The 22,049-nt window shown below is 40.3% G+C and overlaps 1 protein-coding gene across 3 annotated transcripts in view; it reads right to left on the bottom strand.

The window, feature by feature from the left end:
* Window positions 1-22,049, bottom strand: part of LIFR (LIF receptor subunit alpha) — an 87,920-nt gene that overhangs the window by 7,469 nt on the left and 58,402 nt on the right. For 2 of the 3 annotated variants that reach the window (XM_060009566.1, XM_060009567.1), the window contains exons 13-19: window positions 12,309-12,522; window positions 9,909-10,088; window positions 7,769-7,870; window positions 7,028-7,195; window positions 2,893-3,054; window positions 1,885-1,978; window positions 161-239 (exon numbers count right to left, since the gene is read on the bottom strand). In XM_060009566.1, the coding sequence (XP_059865549.1) occupies window positions 161-239; window positions 1,885-1,978; window positions 2,893-3,054; window positions 7,028-7,195; window positions 7,769-7,870; window positions 9,909-10,088; window positions 12,309-12,522 (999 nt within the window). The remainder of the gene's footprint in view (window positions 1-160; window positions 240-1,884; window positions 1,979-2,892; window positions 3,055-7,027; window positions 7,196-7,768; window positions 7,871-9,908; window positions 10,089-12,308; window positions 12,523-22,049) is intronic. The other variant, XM_060009569.1, reaches the window with a different exon arrangement.

The raw sequence follows: 22,049 nt of genomic DNA, 5'->3' as shown, positions 1-22,049 counted from the left end.
TTAAAACTAATAATTTTAGAAGTTCAGCAGATGTTCAAGCACTGCTATTTTCTCAATACATTTTACTCTGGATGACACTGACATGTTAAAAACTCTTCACAAAAAACTAAAAAAGGGAAGTCAGTACTTCAAAGGTAAACGTAAGAAAATAAAGGATTACCTCACAGACACTCTTTTGAAACTGTAAAGCTTTACAATTTTCTGGATTTGGAATATCAGGGTAGAAGGTTTCTTTAATCCTTTAAATAAAGATGATTAAGTACATTTAATAATAAGATTATCAAGTAGACAATAAATAAGTTAATAAGTTATCAGGCTTATTTTGACGTTTCATATGAATACTCTGATGAATATCTGAGATCAAAATGGAAGATCATTTTCAGCGTGATCAGTCACTAGAGCTTTCAATATAATGCACTGAGAGGTTCCTATCTGAGAAGCAGAAACAGTACTTCTATTCCTAGAACTACAGTACCTTATGTATCTCATGGAAATGGAAAGCAAAGAATTAAAATGGTGATTGTGCTATCAAGTCAAAAGTCAAATACGAGCATTACTCATGGCCGAAATATTCATACTGCAGACTGGATTCAGCACAGTCAACTACTTGGGAACATGTTTGCATTAGGTAGTTCTCTACTGCTCAAAACAGGCTCTGGATTATCAGAAAAAGGAAGGCTATTAATCTTGAGCAAAAACTAAACACAAACAAAAACGAAATTTGCTTAGTGCCCTATCATATTTATAGCTGTTAAAAAACCATTATTATTTGAAATTCCTGCAGGAAAAAGAAATGTTGTTAATGTAAGTCCGAAATGCTCTAACTTCTAAACTATCTCCTAACTTTATCTTTTTTTTTGTATTGAAATCATTTTTAAAATGTGATTTTGGGTAACGAGAATATGGCTACCAAACAGGGTATTCTACGGTTCTAAACTGTTACTATTTTGATTTATAAGCCAGGACTGCTAGAGTACATTCTCTTCTTTATCATGAAGGATGGCCTTTTTAAGGCCAGTGAGGACAGTCTATGCATGAACATAGCCAGGTGCCACAAGCCCAGCCCAGGACAGCTCCTGCTGGCTGACCACGAGGCACTCTCTCCCGAGCCCCGCGCTTACCCTACCTCACTTCACTCAGCTCACACCACTCCCTCCGCTGCTGCACCCAGACACACACTTCTCACTTTCTCCAGGAGATCAAGCTCTTTCCAGTTTCTGGGCCCTCACAGAATCTATTCTCTCTGCCTGGCACATTCTCTCCCTCTCCTTCCCCTTTGGGACCCTGCTGCAGTGGAACGTCCACAGGGAAGCCTGACCACCTCCTGCGACGTGATTCCCCACTATTCTCCTCATGCCGCCCGTGTCCTTCCTAGCACCCACTCACAATCTGTACCCATATATTTATTAAATGTTTATGGGTTTCACGTCCACCCTCCCCACTATCCTATAATTCTAATGACCATTCTTATTTTAGTTCACCACTATGTCCCCCTTTCACATGGGAGGGGTCATTCTTATTTGTTGAATAAATGACCAGATTTTCTAAATAGGTCACCAGGACAAGTGATACCTCAATCATTAAACTACATTTAATCTTGCGTATAGCTATTGACCTATTTATGCCTAGAAATATTTTTTTAGCACAACTGCTATTACTTTAATTAGTAAATATAGTAGGGAAAAATTTATACTTTTACTTTGTTAATTTTAAAACCTTTAAATAATGTGCCATGTTCTTGCCTAATGTTAATTCCAATATTAATTCTGACCAATACAAATATTTTTTACTACCTTGTTTCCACCAAAAAGTTGTACTTATTTTTTAACACATAAACTAAATAATCATGCCCTTAAGAACAAAACAGCAAGGGTAAATCATTACCATTCTCGTTTCCGATAGCAAAGGATACTCGTTACCACTCCGACAATGACAGCCACTGCCACTGGGATGAGAATGGCGATAATCAATGCCACAGCTGAGAAGAGAATATTGTAGATATTAAAATCAACATTTTTAGTATGAACTAGAGAATAAATTCGCATTATAAGATATTTAAGTCAGTAGATTATTTGAAGAAAAAATCCAAACTGCTCCAGGAAAACTATTAAAATATAACCTTAAAAAGTATTGTAATAATTTTTATACTAACACTTAAATTCTTCAGAGCAGTGTTTCTCTACCTTGGCACTACTGACATTTTAGGGCAGATACTTCTTTCTTGTGTGCTTTGCAGGGAGGAGGCTGTCACATGCATTGTAGGAAGTTTTAACAGCATCCTTGGGCTTCTAGTGACCAGATACCAGTAGCACCAACCAAACATGTCACCAGACACTGCCAACTGTCCCCTAGGAGGCACAATCACCCCCAGCTGAGAACCATCTCCACATGGTCCTTTATTTAAGGGCATGTATGAACTCCAGCCCAGGGCTAGAGAATAAGCCCGTGATCAAATGAAAGTTCTTCGCTGTTGACAAGCTAGTCAAGTCCATCACTCTTCTCTACTTTCCATCTCAAATTTATGAGTGTTGTGCTTTACGCTTTTTTTTAAGGCTATTTCTTACACTCTTCCCTGGATATGCCAAAAATCACAGAATATCTCGGGTAAAAAAATTTTAAATCAGTTGACCGTTATATAAGTTCAACATGAATTTAGAACTCTAGACTTCAGAGGTACCCTTAATTCATTAATTTCTTAAGTATGCATTAGGCAATAACTGGTAAGAATAAATATGAAGTCATCTCATGGCCTTTCAGTACTGCCCTCCACCCACTATAAAAGTATAACAAAATATGAAATTTTAAAAAGGGGCATTCCTATATAAACAAAAATCACTGGAAACACAATGCACTTAAGTTTGGAAAGCAACTCGATGACAACATTTAACTCACAATTTTCCTTTGTCACCACAAACATGCTCTTCTCTGGCCCCATTCCTCCATCGGTATAGGCTCGCAAGACCAGATGGTAACTTGTTTTACCTTGAAGATCAGCAATTCTCAGTGTCTTCTGGGATATGTCGGTAATATTCTTAACCTTTATGTCAGAACGACCTATTTTTAAAGTGAAGAAGATTATTACTGATCTCTATACCATTTTAATCACACGGTTACTCAAACCTGTCACATTCACATCCTTTTTAAATGAGTCTGAATGCTGGTCGCCTCCAGGGCCAAGGCCCGTGGAGCCAGCCAGAGCCATGTTCAAGTTCTACCTCTGCCAGGTAGTAGCTATGTTATCTGTACCTATTATTTAAACGCCTCTGAACCTGAGTTTCTCTAACTATGAAATAGAATATCATGACTTAGCTCTCAGGGCTCTGTGAAGTTTTCGTGCATATTCTCTAGAATAATACCTGGCCTATAGCAGGCAATCAATAAAAGTCTCTTTTTTTCTTTTACTAAGAGCATGAAAACCCACCACAACCAAAACCCACTGGGGCAGGGACACTGCCACTCGGGCTGATCATGCCTGTGAGTAAAGTGAGAAACTCAAGGAAGCAAGATCATAAATCAACAGACATCGCTCCAAACCATGCAGGAAACGAGGCAGTGCATCTGAGTTCTCAAATGAGAGATTAGAGAGGACGCCCTTGAACCATTTTGAAAGGAAATGTGGAGAATTGTTTAAATTGTTAAATTATTTTTAAAATTTTAACCAAAAAAATGCAGTTTAATAGCTTAAAACTATATCATACTATATGGCTAAAAACAAAAGTAGCAGTTCCCTGCCAGCATCTTTCCCCACCACGAACAATCACTTCAAAATCAAGTTGCCCGTCTCTTTGGGTACTGACTTCCATATTTTGAAATAAACTTAAATTGGCAGTGCTTGATTTTTAAATATTAGACATTAGCTCTAACACACAACCACTACCCATTCTCTCCTCGAGCCCACATCATTCATAGAGAAACATCAAAAAATTTGGTAACTTCAGTGTTCACATTGTAATGATCATATAAATACAAATTACTACTAAGACAAAATGCTTGGTATGATCATGTTTCCTTTCTTATTTTTCTGTTGTTATAACTGCTTTTCTTCCTTATTTGCTTAATGTGCCAATTACTGATTCGTCCAACACCCTCCAATGAATATTCCATACAAGTTTCCATGTGGTCCAAAACAACATCATCCCAGGGCCGCTGCTTCCCCCAGCTGCTGCCCACTCCCCCCAGGCTGCTTCCTGGGGCATCTGCTCTGGACTAGAAGTCTTCTAGGTGCTCTCATCCTAGAACTCCCTGCCCCACTATTTCCTCGTATTGACACACACTCTTCTAGGAGCTTCTGGAGAAGGGATACATGGGGGAAGTAATATGTGCAGCCTTCCATGTCTAAAGATGTCTTCATTCTACGCTCATAGATAGTAGTACAGATACTACTATATCTGTAGATAGATTGGCTGAGTACAGAATTTTAGGCTGAAAATAATTTTCACTCAGTACTTTGAAGATGTAGCTGTGATATCTTCTAGTATCTGGTACATTGTTGAGAGGCCTGCTACCATTCTTATTCTTGATCCTTGCACAAGAGATGCTTTTCTGATTGTTTCTAGGATTTTTTCTCTATATATCAGGTGCTCTGAAAATTCATGGTGACGTACTTCAGCATAGATCTTTTTCTCTATTTATTTTACTGTGTGTTAAATGGCACCTTTTACTGTATACACTGTGGTCTTTCAGTTTGGGGACATTTTTTTCTTGTGCTATTACTTTGATAATTTCCCTCTCTCCATTCCACTCTTCTCTCTTAACAGAACTCTTATAAAGGAGGACAGTGCAGGTCTTTGACTCAAACTCCAACTTTCTAATCTTTTACCTCCAAGTCTTCTCCTTTGCCTTTGTCTCATTTTCAGAAGAATTTCCCCATTTTTCATTTAATTTCTCCACTTGTATTTAATTCCTTAAAAATTTCTTTGATCATATTTTTAATTCTGAGGAATTCTTAACTGTCTTCTGTTTGTTCCTTTTTATAACATCATGTCTTTTCAATGAATACAGTATACGTCAACTATCCAAGGATAGTTTTGTTTTAAATTTCTCTGTTTTCCCACATTGCACCCATTTCCTCTGGTTTCTCCTGGTGTCTGTCTTTCAGGTTAGGAGCTTTCTCAATCATCTTGTTATCCCTGGCTGCTCGTCATGTTCGCGAGTGAGGCACTAAAAGGCTCATGGAAGCCTGGTGTACACAGGTGGGGTTTACTGGGGGGTGGGCTTCACTTATATCATGGATGAGGATGACCAGGTGGGTTCCTGGCTTTTCATTGGGATAATCCCCCAAATATCAGCACCTTTTATGTCTTTCCTCAGGAACCACTTACTCTAATCCTCTCATCTCCTGCCCAGAAAACGCCTAGCTGAAGATGTCCTATGAAGCAGGTGGGAAGGAGGAAGAGGGACAGTCACAGGGTTTGCTACAGTGTCCCTTGTCTGGAAGCTCTCTGGTCCAGAATAAACCTCTTGTTCTCATGCAGGGAAGAGAGCACTCACATGAGCTACATGAAGCTGGTGTAGGACTTGGGGGTTCTAACTGCTCCTTACAGACTTACAATCAACTCCCGCTGTTCAGCCCAGATTCATCCTAACCATTGGCCTCCACTTCTGGCACTGCAGGATGAACCAAATTACTTCTCACTGATGCCCAACGGTCCACCTAGACTGCCCCGCCCTCCACTCCTCTAGGGCACTCGGCCCACTTCCACACCCAGCGTTTCCATACCCTCTTTTGTGCCTCTCCAGTTCTCTGTGTCTTTGTGGCTTTATGCATTGTTGTTCTTTTTTCTCTATTTTGCTCTAACTTTTAGTGACCAATCCACCCTAAGTAGAAGTCTACATGTTAGAATTTGAACTGGTTCGAGTGTAAAATTTCTGAGCACCTGAGGGAAATAACACTAGAGTCTGGATGTTTGCAGAATCTGATATTTAGGGTTTCCCTCAACTTTGAAGGTTAGTGGTCTGTGGGAGGCTCATGTTTACGCAGCTGCTCTCGGGACGTGACTAAGCTAATGCCCAGTTGGTCAGCATCTCCTTGTGGCGTTGTTGTTCTCTACTTGTCAGGCATTAAATATTATAATTAAAATGGTTTCTTTCCAAGGAAAGGTCATTAAGGAAAATAAAAGCTTTCAAATTGAAGAGATGATACGCTTGTGTTGTTCAGCCATGAATAAAAATCATCTGGCTTCCAACAGAAATGTAATTTAGGGTTTAAAGCGCAAAGTCTGCACAAACATTTCTGTATTTGTAAATCTGAGGCTTCTCAAAGGTCTGTGGACATACGCTTACCACTTGTCAAGGACTAACTGTACTTTTTAAGATTTAATAGATACACACATCCCCAATCAAATCAATTAAGTTTCGCAGCTCATTAAGGTCGTGGCTAACTGTGTGGATGGCTCTTTGTCAGATAAAAGGAGACTCTGAAGCCATTCTTCAGGTTCCTGAGTTCTCTCCTCCATTAGTATAAGTACAGGAAGACCTCTTTTTTTTTTTTTTTTTTGGCGGTACGCGGGCTTCTCACTGTTGTGGCCTCTCCCGTTGCGGAGCACAGGCTCTGAACGCGCAGGCTCAGTGGCCATGGTTCACGGGCCCAGCCGCTCCGCGGCATGTGGGATCTTCCCGGACCGGGGTACGAACCCGTGTCCCCCGCATCGGCAGGCGGACTCTCAACCACTGCGCCACCAGGGAAGCCCAGACCTTTTTTTTTTTAAAGTAACCTTCATAAGATGCTATGTTATGGATCATGCAAGATTAGAGAGATGCTCTCTGTCCTGTGGGGCTCACAATCAAAGGCCTCAGAATAAATGATATCTGAAAGACTACATGCCATTGATCACATAATAAAATCTTAAAAATCTCATATTCATCAAATGACTGCATTTTCCCTTCCTTATTTTTCAGAGCATTCTGGAAGTCTGAATAAACTACTCAGTAGCTTCTTTACTTCTTTTTTTTCTTTCCTCTTTTTTTTTTTTTGTAGTTAATAAAGAACTTCTAAGAAACAGTATACTTATTCTAGTAATTTACTTACCCGATTCCAAAACCCTCATCTTAGATGTGTCTCTCTCTCCTTTTTCAAAGTAAAATAAATACCCTCTTAAAAAGCCTCTAAGCTCTTCCACAGGAATTTCTTCCCATTTCACTAATATCGAATCTGCAGACGTATCCTCAACAGTAAAATTTGGTGCAACAACTGGAGCTGTAAAAGGAAAAAAGTCAACAGCTAAAGGAGGGTTTACTAATACAGAGCAAGACATTAAGGTTTAATGAGATTTCTAGCCTCAAAATAGCCAAACTTGTAATCAGAACTTTATTTAATCATAAACTTTCACAGATATTATCACAAGCACTTTTGCTGTGAAGATACAAAGGCAGAACTTTCACACATAAACATATCTAGGGAGGTAACCTACGCAAAATCTTTAAATGGCTACTGGAATAGGCTTTACTCACATTTCCCCTCTTTACTGATAGTCTTGAATACGTTAATAGTCTTAAAACTTTGTAAAAGTGTAAATTAAGTATTTTTGACGTCCAAATTAAGATTTAATTTTCTTAATGACAACAGTAAAATTATGAAACATAAACATTAAACAAATGAAAAATAAGTAATTATAAATAATTTTACAGTTATCATACAAATTATTTTTCTTCCTTGTACTAATAAACATCTCAATTCAACCTGTTTTTAGAATTCAATCTGAAAACTGATGTTGTTTTATAATTTCTCATATTACCTTGAACTCTAAGAAAACGTACCCATTTAACTTACCCAGTTCCTCTACATATCCAATTATAGAACGTAGTAATTGATATCCTTGATTTCTGCACACGTACACGAAAAAATTATATCTTACACCGGGTCGAAACTGATCTGTAAGATGAACACAACCAGTAAACGTTCCTAAGTACATATTACTATGAATATCTATTTTAGAAATATCAAATTTATAATAACTCACTTTGAAATTTCCAAAACTAATTTTAAAAAAGTTACAGAAAATCCACATTTTCAAAATTGGTAAATATTCAGAGTGAAAACTGACTCAATAAAAATTAAACTCACTTCTGTTGTAATGAAAAGTTTAGTATTATAACATGACATCACCTCGAAGGGAAAAAATGGTAATCAAGGCTTTCATTTTGTTCCTTCAAATTAAGCAATGACAACTTCTTCCCAGATTTGGTCTAGGGTCAGTTTTCTAACCAATCCCAGGCCCATGTCATGCCTCTGAAAAAGCCCTTCCCTAACTAGTGTTATTTGTGGGTTGGAAAGAACCCACTGCTCTTCGCTTGTTCCAAGAAGCAGATACTAAAATGTCCACTCTAGTTGGACACTTCAGTGTTAAAGGAAATGGGCCATAGAGTCTATTCCTCTTTACAGCATCAGCATTTAGTGCCCTTGACTTAACTCCACAAGACATACAAGAGAAGCACCTTAACTTCGATCCAAGTTAATCACTTTTAAATGCCTCCTCGATACAATGCAACGTGTAAAGTGTTAGGACCACAGAGGTGGATGTATAACAAGGCCCCTGGCCTGGAGCAGTTGGCAGAGAGGTGGCAGGACAGATGAGGAGGGGTAACCGTAAGACCCTGTGTTAGACTAGAGGGATCTATCACAGAGCCTGTGGCCCCTTCAATGAGGGACCAAGTGAGCCTAAGAAGATCAGAAAAAGCCACCAGGAAGTGATGTTTGAACAGAGCCTTGAAGGGTACTTAGTAGCTCACCTGCAGTGATCAAGGAAAAAGACACTGCCTGGGGGGAAAATGGCAGCCTATGCGATTGCATTTAATTTGTGGAATACAATTATTCTAGTGTGGTTAAAGCACTTGCTCTCGGATTCAGAACACCAGTGGTCTTCAGGCTCAAAAGTTACCTCTAAAATCACTCTGCAACTTTTGCTGGGGGGGACAAGTATACTTGAGGTTCTGATTTTATACCACATGTATGTTAGTAAACCTGTACCTAGTTTTATCTTATGATTATGCATACCAAAATTCTACAGGGTTCTTCCGCCTGAAAAAGAAAAAGAGCCTGAGGGGTTAGAGCATCAGGAATGTGTTTTGAGATCATAAAAGAGAGAGGATAGTTGAAAGAGTGGGTGACTGAATAAGAAAGGAACAGGAAACGTGCAGGTTTTGTCCACACCCTGTCCTAGCAGCAACAAATAAAAGACAAAATCCCCAGCCACTTAAAGCTCTGAATTGCTTTCAAGTTAAATCCTGGTGTGATCACATACTAGTTTTGTGACCTTGGGCAAGTTACCCAACTTCTCGGAGCCTTTGTCTTCTGAGCCACTACAGGGCCTTTGTTCACCTGCCTCAGCATCAAAAGTCCTCCTTTTCATCCTACAGGTCTCAGCTTAAACTCACAACCCAGATATTCCATCTAAAGGGACGCCTCTTCACATCACTCCACCCTGCCCCAGTCCATTCTGATTATTCTCAAGTCCTTTGTGCTCAGTAACCTGGGCCCTGGGCAAACAAGGGCAAAAGGATGGTGAGTGACATCATTACAATTATAAATAATGCTGTGTTGAACACTCAGGTGTAAATCTGTGCTGCTCTCGGATTATTTCTTAGAATAAACCCCGAGACAAGTAATGACTAGATCAAAGCCTATGAGTCGTTTCACACACATACTGCCACAAACTGCCTTCCAGAAAAGTTAAACCAATCCACTCCCAGCCCAGTGGTGAGGGTAACAGTCACTGCATTGCAACCAGTCACTCCATATGTTGCTCTTTTTAAAAATATTTCTTTTGGTAGGGAGCATGCTGTAGTGTATACGGAAGTAGAAACATAATGGTGTCCACATAAAACTTACATAATGTTATAAACCAACGCTACCCCAATAAAAAGTAAATTTTAAAAATATCTTTAAAGAACTTTAATTGCGAGACACTCACCAGATTCTATTACAGTTTCAGTGCTGTTTGAAGGGACTTTTTTCCAGTCCATGAGGCAGGGTTCAGACCGAGATGAGTTACACCATTTAATTACATAGTCACAAGTCACGTTGGGGTCATAATTCCAAGTGAGCAGAATCCCATTTCCCATTCCAACAGCCTGCTCTATTTTGAGATCATCTTCAAGAAAGAAGGATATTTTACCAGTGTTAAAAATCATGTTTTAAGGTAAATCTCATGAAAATGGACAAGAGTTATAAAAATCACTTTACCGTGCAGACATTGCAAAATAGTGCTAAACTAGATAAACCTTTAGCAAAGTTTAGAAGTGCTGCTCTGTTGTTTTCGTTTTAACTAGGGCAATTACCTGTGCATATATATTAACCCAGCAGCTGGAAAAAAAACAATGAAAAAGCACCTAGGATCAGGCAGTTGACATAACTGGGCCGCGACACGAGGATCAAGAGCCATGAAGGATGGGGCAGAGGGAATACAGGCACTAGAGGGTGGCATGGCAGCTCGGGGGCGGGGGCAGAGGCAGGCGGGAGGCTGGTGAAGAACACGTGTGGGTGTCAGAATCCCCGTCTCCTCGTCCACTGTGGGTGTGAGCTCCACGAGAGCAGACGGGGGCTAGTGCCTGCAACTCCAGCCCTGAGCACAGCCCATGCAGTGAATGAGTGGGTGGGCCAGCCCCTCTCTTCCTTTCAAGGGAGACTGCTACCCCCATGGGTGGGCTGAAGGCATTGTGGAGACAGGACAGTGATGAAATGCTGTGGGGTGAAGTGGGATGGGATGGGATGGTCGGTGTGGGCAGAGAGGGGAAAGCATCCGCGAGCACGGATGGGTGAGGTGCAGAGGCTGGCAGAAGGGGCCATGCTGAGGTTTGGTTTCCTCATCCTGCCAGATCTCAGCCTAGGCGATAAGGGAGGCCCAAGGTTGGGGGTGAGGAATTAGCATGGGTTAGGACAGCGTGGCCAATGGGAGAGGGAAATTTTCCAAGAAATAGGGGAAGAAGTAATTTCTCTAACTGATGTATATTTAAGGGTTCAGTAAAAAGCCATGGAAAGGGTTTTTGAACAAAATTTGCATTCATAAGCAGCTACTACTAGACACAAGACCACAACTTGGCTGGGAATACAGAAGACTTCGGATGTGACAGCTTCTTGACTCAATGTGACTAAAAATCCACAAGGTAACCTGCGCTGCGGCTGCAAGGCCTCTGGCTCGGGAAATCCTCAAGGAGCAATGATTTGTTCCGAGCTGCAGCAACTGTCTGAAAGCTGATAGCCAGACCATTGTTAGTTCTGTAAATTACTGTGTCCTGATGGACACACAGAAAAGGTAGGAATATAGTTCTTGAATTAAAAGATAACATAGCGAGAGCCATTAAATACCTAATTTAAATCAGCAGGTTATCTTGCTATGGGCGTTCACATCTCTCTCCCTTTTCTTTCTTTTGACTCCATACCACTACCTGCAGACCTCTCTTCTCCGGTATGCACTGCTATCTGGGCTCTGGACGATATTGTGTGTCTCAGAATGTACAGTGTGTCCCCAATTCCTTCCTTCTGACTGAAATGAAGAACCAGTTACATAACAAGCAGTAAGACACTGCCTCAAGCAAGAACTGGAAAGATACTTAGGACCCAAACTGGACCAATTTTTCTGCCTCTCCGAGTGGGTAGTCATAGAAAGGTGCTCCCATATTAGTGTGGGATAGCAAGGGGGACCAGGGAATGACTCAGAAGAGGAGTTAACTAGAAGAGGCAGGAGTGGCCACTGAAAACTTGTGACTCAAAAAGCTGTCAAGGCAGCTAAGGAGGAGTGGACTAGTCACTGGTAACCCATCACATTTACAGGGGGGCACTAAGGAATTTTAAAATCACACTGCAGTTGTTTTCTTAAAGCTTACACTGAAGATCTAATTTAGACTTTAAGAAGAATTTCTTATCAATAAAGGATTCCTATTAATAAAGAATGCCTTATCAACAGAGGTGCCATTTAAAATGAGTATTTGTTCCTGCCTGACAGTTTGAAAATAGCCCAGCTGGCTAAGTATCAACTGTCATGGTCTTGGGGAGATATGTGAAAATGGTATCTGAATCAACTATTAAGATATTTCTAAGAGTAATGTCCACTACCATAACTCTACAACATTACGTGTTAAAGTAACTGGGTTTAGTAATATTTTATCCATCCGTGTAGATGCTTCAAGTCAATATTAATGACTGCTGCCTCTCTACGTCAATACGTGACATTAATCTGCCTGTTCCTCCTTACACATCAGCAGCAGCAGGGTATATGAGAAGAAAGCTGACATTTATGAGAGCAAGCAACACCTTCCAAATGTTGCACCTTAATTTCTTGTTCTTATATACTACTTTTATCTTAAGTACTCACCATTTGGAATTTCCATACTAGCTATTTTAGAAGGTGGCGATGAGCCCACAGAATTTTTTGCCACCACACTGATGATGTAGTCACTTTTATCCAGTTGTATTTCTGCCTTATGTTGAGGATCAGGAATTTCAGAAAGGGATTGTGTTTCCTCGTCGGATGAACATGATACATTATAGGAGAGTATTTTTCCATTAGCTTCATTAATGGGTAAAGGCTACAAAAACAAAAATAAATTCTGTTATAAAAACCTGCGAGGAGTGATTATGTGACAAGGCAAGGCCATCGAGTCTAAACTGGACACTCTGCTAATCTTAACAAAGTAATGTTAGAAAAGATGAAGTCGTTAACAGTGCACAACACAGATTTAAAATCCACTGAGATAAATCAGGAAAGTGATTCTGAAGAAACACTACACTTGCTGTAAGCAGTTAAGAGCACACAGAAATATAAAAATTAAGTAACAAAATATTTAGCCTCATATTTTTCAGAAGTAAACCAAAAGGGGTGATGAGAAACATTCTTCTACTTAAAAAATAAAATATTAAGAAGTATGGCATCATGTTTTTTTAAACAGTTTTTGCTTTCTCATTTTAAAGGAGTACTTGCTCATTATAGAAAACGTGGAAAATACTAAAAAGTTGGAAGAAAGCGAGAAAAATCTCCCATATTCCCATCTCTTAAACACACTTACCTTGTGATATTTCCTTCAAGTTGTCTTCCTAGATGGAGATTTTCATTAAAATTGTTTCAATCACACTATACAATTTACATTTTTTCACTCTTCTATAATAAAAACTTGTCCATAATACAGTTATATACATTTTAATAGCTTTATATTTCATGTAGCATTTTTATCCCTTTACTTGAATAATTCCTTAAATAAGTGAAATTTAAGTTGTTCCCAATTTTTCACAATACTAAAATGAATCTTTTGGTGCAACATATTTTTTTCATGGCTAGGATTGATATTTTAATGTGAGTTCCCAAAATTGGACTTACTCGATAAAAGGAAAAAAAAAAAAAAAGAAGTTTGAATGTTTAACATCTTTATTGGAGTATAATTACAATGGTGTTAGTTTCTGCTTTATAACAAAATGAATCACCTATACATATACATATATCCCCATATCTCCTCCCTCTTGCTTCTCCCTCCCACCCTCCCAATCCCACCCCTCCAGGTGGTCACAAAGCACCCAGCTGGTCTCCCTGTGTTATGCGGCTGCTTCCCACTAGCTAGCTATTTTACAATTGGTAGTGTATATATGTCCATGCCACTCTCTCACTTCGTCCCAGCTTACCCTTCCCCATGTCCTCAAGTCCATTCTCAACGTCTGTGTCTTTATTCCTCTCCTGCCCCTAGGTTGTTCAGAAACATTATTTTTTTTTTTAAGATTCCATACAGATGTGTTTGCATACGGTATTTGTTTTTCTCTTTCTGACTTACTTCACTCTGGATAACAGACTCTAGGTCCATCCACCTCACTACAAATAACTCAATTTCATTTCTTTTTATGGCTTAGTAATACTCCATTGTATATATGTGCCACAACTTCTTTATCTATTCATCTGTCAATGGACACTTAGGTTGCTTCCATGTCCTGGCTATGGTAAATAGAGCTGCAATGAACATTGCGGTACATGACTCTTTCAATTATGGTTTTCTCAGGGTATATGCCCAGCAATGGAATAGCTGGGTAATACGGTAGTTCTATTTTTAGTTTTTTAAGGAACCTCCATACTGTTCTCCATAGTGGCTGTATCAATTTACATTCCTACCAACAGTGCAAGAGGGTTCCCTTTTCGCCACACCCTCTCCAGCCTTTATTGTTTGTAGATTTTCTGATGATGGCCATTCTGACTGGTGTGAGGTGATACCTCATTGTAGTTTTGATTTGCATTTCTCTAATAATTATTGATGTGGAGCATCCTTTCATGTGTTTGTTGGCAATCTGTATATCTTCCTTGGAGAAATGTCTGTTTAGGTCTTCTGCCCAGTTTTGGATTGGGTTGTCTGTTTTTTTGATATTGAGCTGCATGAGCTGCCTATAAATTTTGGAGATTAATCTTTTGTCAGTTGCTTCATTTGCAAATATTTTCTCCCATTCTGAGGGTTGTCTTTACATCTTGTTTATGGTTTCCTTTTCTGTGCAAAAGCTTTTAAGTTTCATTAGGTCCCATTTGTTCATTTTTGTTTTAATTTCCATTTCTCTAGGAGGTGGGTCAAAAAGGATCTTGCTGTGATTATGTCATAGAGTGTTCTGCCTATGTTTTCTTCTAAGAATTTTATAGTCTCTGGACTTACATTTAGGTCTTTAATCCATTTTAAGTTTATTTTTGTATATGGTGTTAGGGAGGGTTCTAATTTCATTCTTTTACATGTAGCTGGTCAAGTTTTCCCAGCACCACTTATTGAAGAGACTGTCTTTTCTCCATTGTATGTTCTTGCCTCCTTTATCAAAAATAAGGTGACCATATGTGTTTGGGTTTATCTCTGGGCTTTCTATCCTGTTCCATTGATCTATATTTCTGTTTTTGTGCCAATGCCACACTCTCTTGATTACTGTACCTTTGTAGTATAGCCTGAAGTCAGGGAGCCTGATTCCTCCAGCTCCATTTTTTCTGTCTCAGCATTGCTTTGGCTATTCGGGGTCTTTTGTGTTTCCACACAAATTGTGAAGTTTTTTGTTCTGGTTCTGTGAAAAATGCCCTAGGTAGTTTGATAGGGATTGCAATGAATCTGTAGATTGCTTTGGGTAGTAGAGTCATTTTCACAATGTTGATTCTTCCAGTCCAAGAACATGGTATATCTCTCCATCTGTTTGTATCATCTTTAACTTCTTTCATCAGTGTCTTATAGCTTTCTGCATACAGGTAATTTTGTCTCCTTAGGGAAGTTTATTCCTAGGTATTTTATTCTTTTTGTTGCAATGGTAAATGGGAGTGTTTCCTTAATTTCTCTTTCAGACTTTTCATCATTGGTGTATAGGAATACAAGAGATTTCTGTCCATTAATTTTGTATCTTGCTACTTTACCAAATTCATTGATTAGCTCTAGTAGTTTTCTGGTAGCATCTTTAGGATTTTCTATGTATAGTATCATGTCATCTGCAAACAGTGACAGCTTTACTTCTTTTCTGATTTGTATTCCTTTTATTTCTCTTTCTTCTCTGATTTCTGTGGCTAAAACTTCCAAACCTATGTTGAATAATAGTGGTGAGAGTGGACAACCTTGTCTTGTTCCTGATCTTAGAGGAAACGGTTTCAGTTTTTCACCATTGAGAATGATGTTGGCTGTGGGTTTGTCATATATGGCCTTTATTATGTTGAGGAAAGTTCCCTCTATGCCTACTTTCTGGAGGGTTTTTTTTTTTATCATAAATGGGTGTTGAATTTTGTCAAAAGCTTTCTCTGCATCTATTGAGATGATCATACGGTTTTTCTCCTTCAATTTGTTAATATGTTTTATCACATTGACTGATTTGCGTTATTGAAGAATCCTTGCACTCCTGGGATGAAACTCACTTGATCATGGTGTATGATCCTTTTAATGTGCTGTTGGATTCTGTTTGCTAGTATTTTGTTGAGGATTTTTGCACCGATGTTCATCAGTGATATTGGTCTGTCGTTTTCTTTCTTTGTGACATCTTTGTCTGGTTTTGGTATCAGGGTGATGGTGGCCTTGTAGAATGAGTTTGGGAGCGTTCCTCCCTCTGCAATATTTTGGAAGAGTTTGAGAAGGACAGGTGTTAGCTCTTCTCTAAATGTGTGATAGAATTCGCCCCTGAAGCCATCTGGTCCTGGGCTTTTGTCTGCTGGAAGATTTTTAATCACATTTTCAATTTCAGTGCTTGTGTTTGTCGTGTTCATATTTTCTTTTTTTAAAGAAACTGCTTTTATTTATTTATTTATTTTTGGCTGTGTTGGGTCTTCGTTTCTGTGCAAGGGCTTTCTCTAGTTGCGGCAAACGGGGGCCACTCTTCATCGTGGTGCGCAGGCCTTTCACTGTCGTGGCCTCTCTTGTTGTGGGGCACAGGCTCCAGATGCACAGGCTCAGTAGTTGTGGCTCAAAGGCCTAGTTGCTCTGCGGCATGTGGGATCTTCCCAGACCAGGGCTCGAACCCGTGTCCCCTGCATTGGCAGGCAGATTCTCAACCACTGCGCCACCAGGGAAGCCCCCATATTTTCTATTTCTTCCTGGTTTAGTCTCAGAAGGTTGTGCTTTCCAAAGAATTTGTCCATTTCTTCCAGGTTGTCCATTTTACTGGCATATAGTTGCTTGTAGTAATCTCTCATGATCCTTTGTATTTCTGCAGTGTCAGTTGTTACTTCTCCTTTTTCATTTCTAATTCTGTTGATTTGCGTCTTCTCCCTTTTTTGCTTGATGAGTCTGGCTAACGGTTTATCAATTTTGTTTATCTTCTCAAAGAGCCAGCTTTTAATTTCATTGAGCTTTGCTACTGTTTTCTTCATTTCTTTTTCATTTATTTCTGATATGATCTTAATGATTTCTTTCCTTCTGCTAACTTTGGGGTTTCTTTGTTCTTCTGTCTCGAATTGCTTTAGGTGTAAGGTTAGGTTGTTTATTTGAGATGTTTCTTGTTTCTTGAGGCAGGATTGTATTGCTATAAACTTCCCTCTCAGAACTGCTTTCGCTGCATCCCATAGGTTTTGCATTGTCATGTTTTCATTGTCATTTGTTTCTAGGTATTTTTTGATTTCCTCTGGTTCTTCAGTGATCCTTGGTTATTTAGTAGTGTATTGTTTAGCCTCCATGTGTTTGTATTTTTTACAGATTTTTTCCTGTAATTGATATCTAGTCTTATAGCATTGTGGTCGGAAAAGATACTTGATAAGATTTCAATTTTCTGAAATTTACCAAGGCTTCATTTGTGACCCAAGATATGATCCTGGAGAATGTTCCATGAGCACTTGAGAAGAAAGTGTATTCTGTTGTTTTTGGATGGAATGTCCTATAAATATCAATTAAGTCCATCTTTTTAATGTATCATTTAAAGCTTCTGTTTCCTTATTTATTGTCATTTTGGATGATCTGTCCATGGGTGAAAGTGGGGTGTTAAAGTCCCCTACTATGATTGTGTTACTGTCGATTTCCCCTTTTATGGCTGTTAGGATTTGCCTTTTGTATTGAGGTGCTCCTAGGATGGGTGCATAAATATTTACAATTGTTATATCTTCTTCTTGGATTGATCCCTTGATCATTATGCAGTGTTCTTCTTTGTCTCTTGTAATAGTCTTTATTTTAAAGTCTATTTTGTCTGATATGAGAATTGCTACCCCAGCTTTCTTTTGATTTCCATTTGCATGGAATATCTTTTTCCATCCCCTCACTTTCAGTCTGTACGTGTCCCTAGGTCTGAAGTGGGTCTCTTGTAGACAGCACATATACGGATCTAGTTTTTGTATCCATTCAGCCAGGCTATGTCTTTTGGTTGCAGCATTTAATCCATTTGCATTTAAGGTAGTTATCGATATGTATGTTCCTATTACCATTTTCTTAATTGTTTTAGGTTTGTAATTTTAAGTTATTTCCTTCCCTTGTGTTTCCTGCCTAGAGAAGTTCCTTTAGAATTTGTTGTAAACCTGGTCTGGTGGTGCTGAATTCTCTTAGCTTTTGCTTATCTCTAAAGCTCTTAATTTCTCCGTCAAATCTGAATGAGATCCTTGCTGGGTAGAGTAATCTTGGTTGTAGGTTTTTCCCTTTCATCACTTTAAATATGTCCTGCCAATGCCTTCTGGTTTGGAGAGTTTCTGCTGAAAGATCAGCTGTTAACCTTATGCAGATTCCCTTGTATGTTATTTGTTGCTTTTCCCTTGATGCTTTTAATATTTTTTCTTTGTATTTAACTTTTGATAGTTTGATTAATACGTGTCTTGGCATGTTTCTTCTTGGATTTATCCTGTATGGGACTCTCTGCACCTCCTGGACTTGATGACTATTTCCCTTCCCATATTAGGGAAGTTTTCAGCTATAATCTCTTCAAATATTTTCTCAGTCCCTTTTTCTCTTCTTCTGGGACCCCTATAGTTCGAATGTTGGTGCATTTAATGTTGTCCCAGAGGTCTCAGAGACTGTCCTCAATTCTTTTCGTTCTGTTTTCTTTATTCTGCTCTGCAGTAGTTATTTCCACTATTTTATCTTCCAGGTCACTTATCCCTTGTTCTGCCTCAGTTATTCTGCTATTCATTCCTTCTAGAGAATTTTTAACTTCGCTTATTGTGTTGTTCATCATTGTTTGTTTGCTCTTTACTTCTTCTAGGTCCTCGTGAAACGTTTCTTGTGTTTTCTCCATTCTATTTCCACGATTTTGGATCACCTTTACTATCATTACTCTGAAATCTTTTTCAGGTAGACTGCCTACTTCTCTTCATTTGTTTGGTCTGGTGGGTATTTACCTTGCTCCTTCACCTGCTGTGTGTTTTTCTGTCTTCTCATTTTGCTTATCTTACTGTGTTTGGGGTCTCCTTTTCACAGGCTGCAGGTTTGTAGTTCCCGTTGTTTTTGGTGTCTGCCCCCATTGGATAAGGTTGGTTCAGTAGGTTGTGTAGGCTTCCTGGTGGAGGGGACTGGTGCCTGTGTTCTGGGGGATGAGGCTGGATCTTGTCTTTCTGGTGTGCAGGACCGCGTCCAGTGGTGTGTTCTGGGGTGTCTGTGACCTTATTATGATTTTAGGCAGCCTCTCTGCTAATGGGTGGGGTTGTGTTCCTGTCTTGCTAGTTGCTTGGCACAGGGTGTCCAGCACTGTAGCTTGCTGGTCGTTGAGTGGAGCTGGGTCTTAGTGTTGAGATGGAGATCTCTGGGAGAGCTTTCACCATTTGGTATTACGTGGAGCTGGGAGGTCTTGGTGGACCAATGTCCTGAACTCGGCTCTCCCACCTCAGAGGCTCAGGCCTGACACCTGGCCTGAGCACCAAGACCCTGTCAGCCACATAGCTCAGAAGAAAAGGGGGAAGAAAAAGACAGAAAAAAATAAAATTAAATAAAATAAAGTTATTAAAATACAAAATAAAAAAATTATTAAAAATAACCAAAATTGGGCTTCCCTGGTGGCGCAGTGGTTGATAATCCACGTGCCAATGCAGGGGACACAGGTTCGAGCCCTGGTCCAGGAAGATCCCACATGCCGTGGAGCACCTAAGCCCGTGCGCCACAACTTCTGAACCTGCACTCCAGAGCCTGAGAGCCACAGTTACTGAAGCCTGCGTGCCTAGAGCCCATGCTCCGCAAGAAGAGAAGCCACTGCAATGAGAAGCCTGCGCACAGCAACAAAGAGTAGCCCCTGCTCGCCACAACTAGGGATAAGCCCATGCACAGAAAGAAAGACCCAATGCAGCCAAAAATAAATAAATAAATGTATAAATAAATAAATTAATCAAATAATTAAAAGTAATAAAGAAAAGAAAGAAAGGAAGAAGGGAGCAACCAAAAACAAATCCACCAATGATAATAAGTGCTAGAAACTATACAAAAACAAAGGACACAAAAAAAACCGGACAGACACACCCCTAGGACAAATGGTAAAAGCAAAGCTATACAGACAAATTCACACAAAGAAGCATACACATACACACTCACAAAAAGAGAAAAAGGAAAAAATATATGTATCTATATAAAAAAAGGAAGAGAGCAACCAAATCAATAAACAAATCTACCAATGATAATAAACTCTAAATACTAAACTAAGATAAACATAAAACCAGAAACAAATTAGATGCAGAAAGCAAACCCGAAGTCTACAATTGTTCCCGAAGTCCACCACCTCAACTTCACGATGATTCGTTGACTACTCAGGTATTCCACAGACGCATGGTACATCAAGTTGATTGTGGAGATTTAATCCGCTGCTCCTGAGACTACTGGGAGAGATTTCCCTTCGTCTTCTTTTTTCACACAGCTCCTGGGGTTCAGCTTTAGACTTGGCCCCGCCTCTGCATGTAGGTCACCTGAGGGCATCTGTTCTTCGCTCAGACAGGTCGAGGTTAAAGTAGCAGCTGATTAGGGGGCTCTGGCTCACTCAGGCTTGGGAGAGGGAGGGGCACGGAATGCGGGGCGGGCCTGCAGCGGCAGAGGCATTCCTGATGTTGCACCAGCCTGAGGCGCACTGTGTATTCTCCCGGGGAAGTTGTCCCTGGATCACGGGACCCTGGCAGTGACGGGCTGCACAGGCTCCCCAGAAGGGAGGTGTGGAGAGTGACCTGTGCTCGCCGCTCACATGCTTCTTGGTGGCTGCAGCAGCAGCCTTAGTGTCTCATGCCTGTCTCTGTTGTCCACGCTGATAGCCGTGGCTCATGCCCGTCTCTGGAGCTCGTTTAGGCGGTGCTCTGAATCCCCTCTCCTTGTCCACCCCAAAACAATGGTCTCTTGTCTCTTAGTCATTTCCAGACTTTATCCCATACTTCCTCCTGGCTAGCTGTGGTGTACTAGCCCCCTTCAGGCTGTGTTCACGCAGCCAACCCCAGTCCTATCCCTGGGGTCTGACCTCCGAAGCCTGAGCTTCAGCTCCCAGCCCCACCCACCCCGGCGGGTGAGCAGACAAGCCTCTCAGGCTGTTCGGCACCGATCCTCGGTGTGGGAATCTCACCTCTTTGTCCTCTGCACCCCCGTTGCTGCACTCTCCTCTGTGACTCCGAAGCTTCCCCCCCACCACCCCCTGTCTCCGCCACTGAAGGGGCTTCCTAGTGTGTGGAAACTTTCCCTCCTTCACAGCTCCCTCCTAGAGGTGTAGGTCCCGTCCCTATTCTTTTGTCTCTGTTTTTTCTTTTTTTCTTTTGCCCTTCCCAGGTATGTGGGGAGTTTCTTGCCTTTTGGGAAGTCTGAGGTCTTCTGCCAGCGTTCAGTAGGTGTCCTGTAGGAGTTGTTCCACGTGTAGATGTATTTCTGATGTATTTGTGGGGAGGAAGGTGATCTCCACATCTTACTCCTCCGCCATCTTGAAGGTCTCCCTCACATTCAAACTTCTTTATTTATATAGCTAAACTGCTTTTTAAAATAATTGCTCCAATTCATATAACAGTGCATGGGACCCTCTGATCCAGACTGACACTGACATTAATACTCTGCTGAAGACACTGCTCCAACAGAGTTCCCCGATGGCTCTCCAATGGCCTGGTAAAGTGGACATGTTACCATCCTAAGACTTGTGGGTTTCATTTGATACTATTCATTCCTTCACACATCCCCCTCCCCTGGTTTCTGCAAAAGCTATTTTCTTCTGGTCTTCCTGCCTCTCTGGCCTTCCCAATCTCCCCTGCTGGATCCTCCTCCTTTGCTGGTCCTTTATATCTTGCCATCACCTACAGTTCCACTCTTGGCCTCTTTCTACCCTGCATGCTCCCCCTGAGTGATCCCAGTTATCTGCTTACTCACAGCTATGTCTTTAGCTCAGACCTCTCCCGAGCTCCAGAGCCTTACATCAAACCACCTTCTACTGAACTGTACTCAGATATCCTTGTGGCACATGTTTAAAAAACTCAACATGTCCAAAACAACTTAATTTTCCAACCAAATATGGCAGAACCATCAACTAGTCACTGAAGTTAGAATCCAAATTGCTTCAGTATTTTTAATCCTTGGTTAAACATTTATCTCGTTTGAACAATATTCTAAACTTTCTCACATTGAAGTAATTTATATAATTGTTACCATATTATTGTGAAATCTGACAGACAACTGAGAGTAGCCAGGGGATTTGCTAATCAAGAGTAAGAGGGGATGCACAGTCA

This window comes from Delphinus delphis, chromosome 3 (assembly GCF_949987515.2).
Source record: "Delphinus delphis chromosome 3, mDelDel1.2, whole genome shotgun sequence".
In the NCBI taxonomy this organism is placed as follows: Eukaryota; Metazoa; Chordata; class Mammalia; order Artiodactyla; family Delphinidae; genus Delphinus; species Delphinus delphis.
Note: the sequence above shows the minus strand (reverse complement) of the source record. Positions and strands in the feature narration are given on the sequence as shown.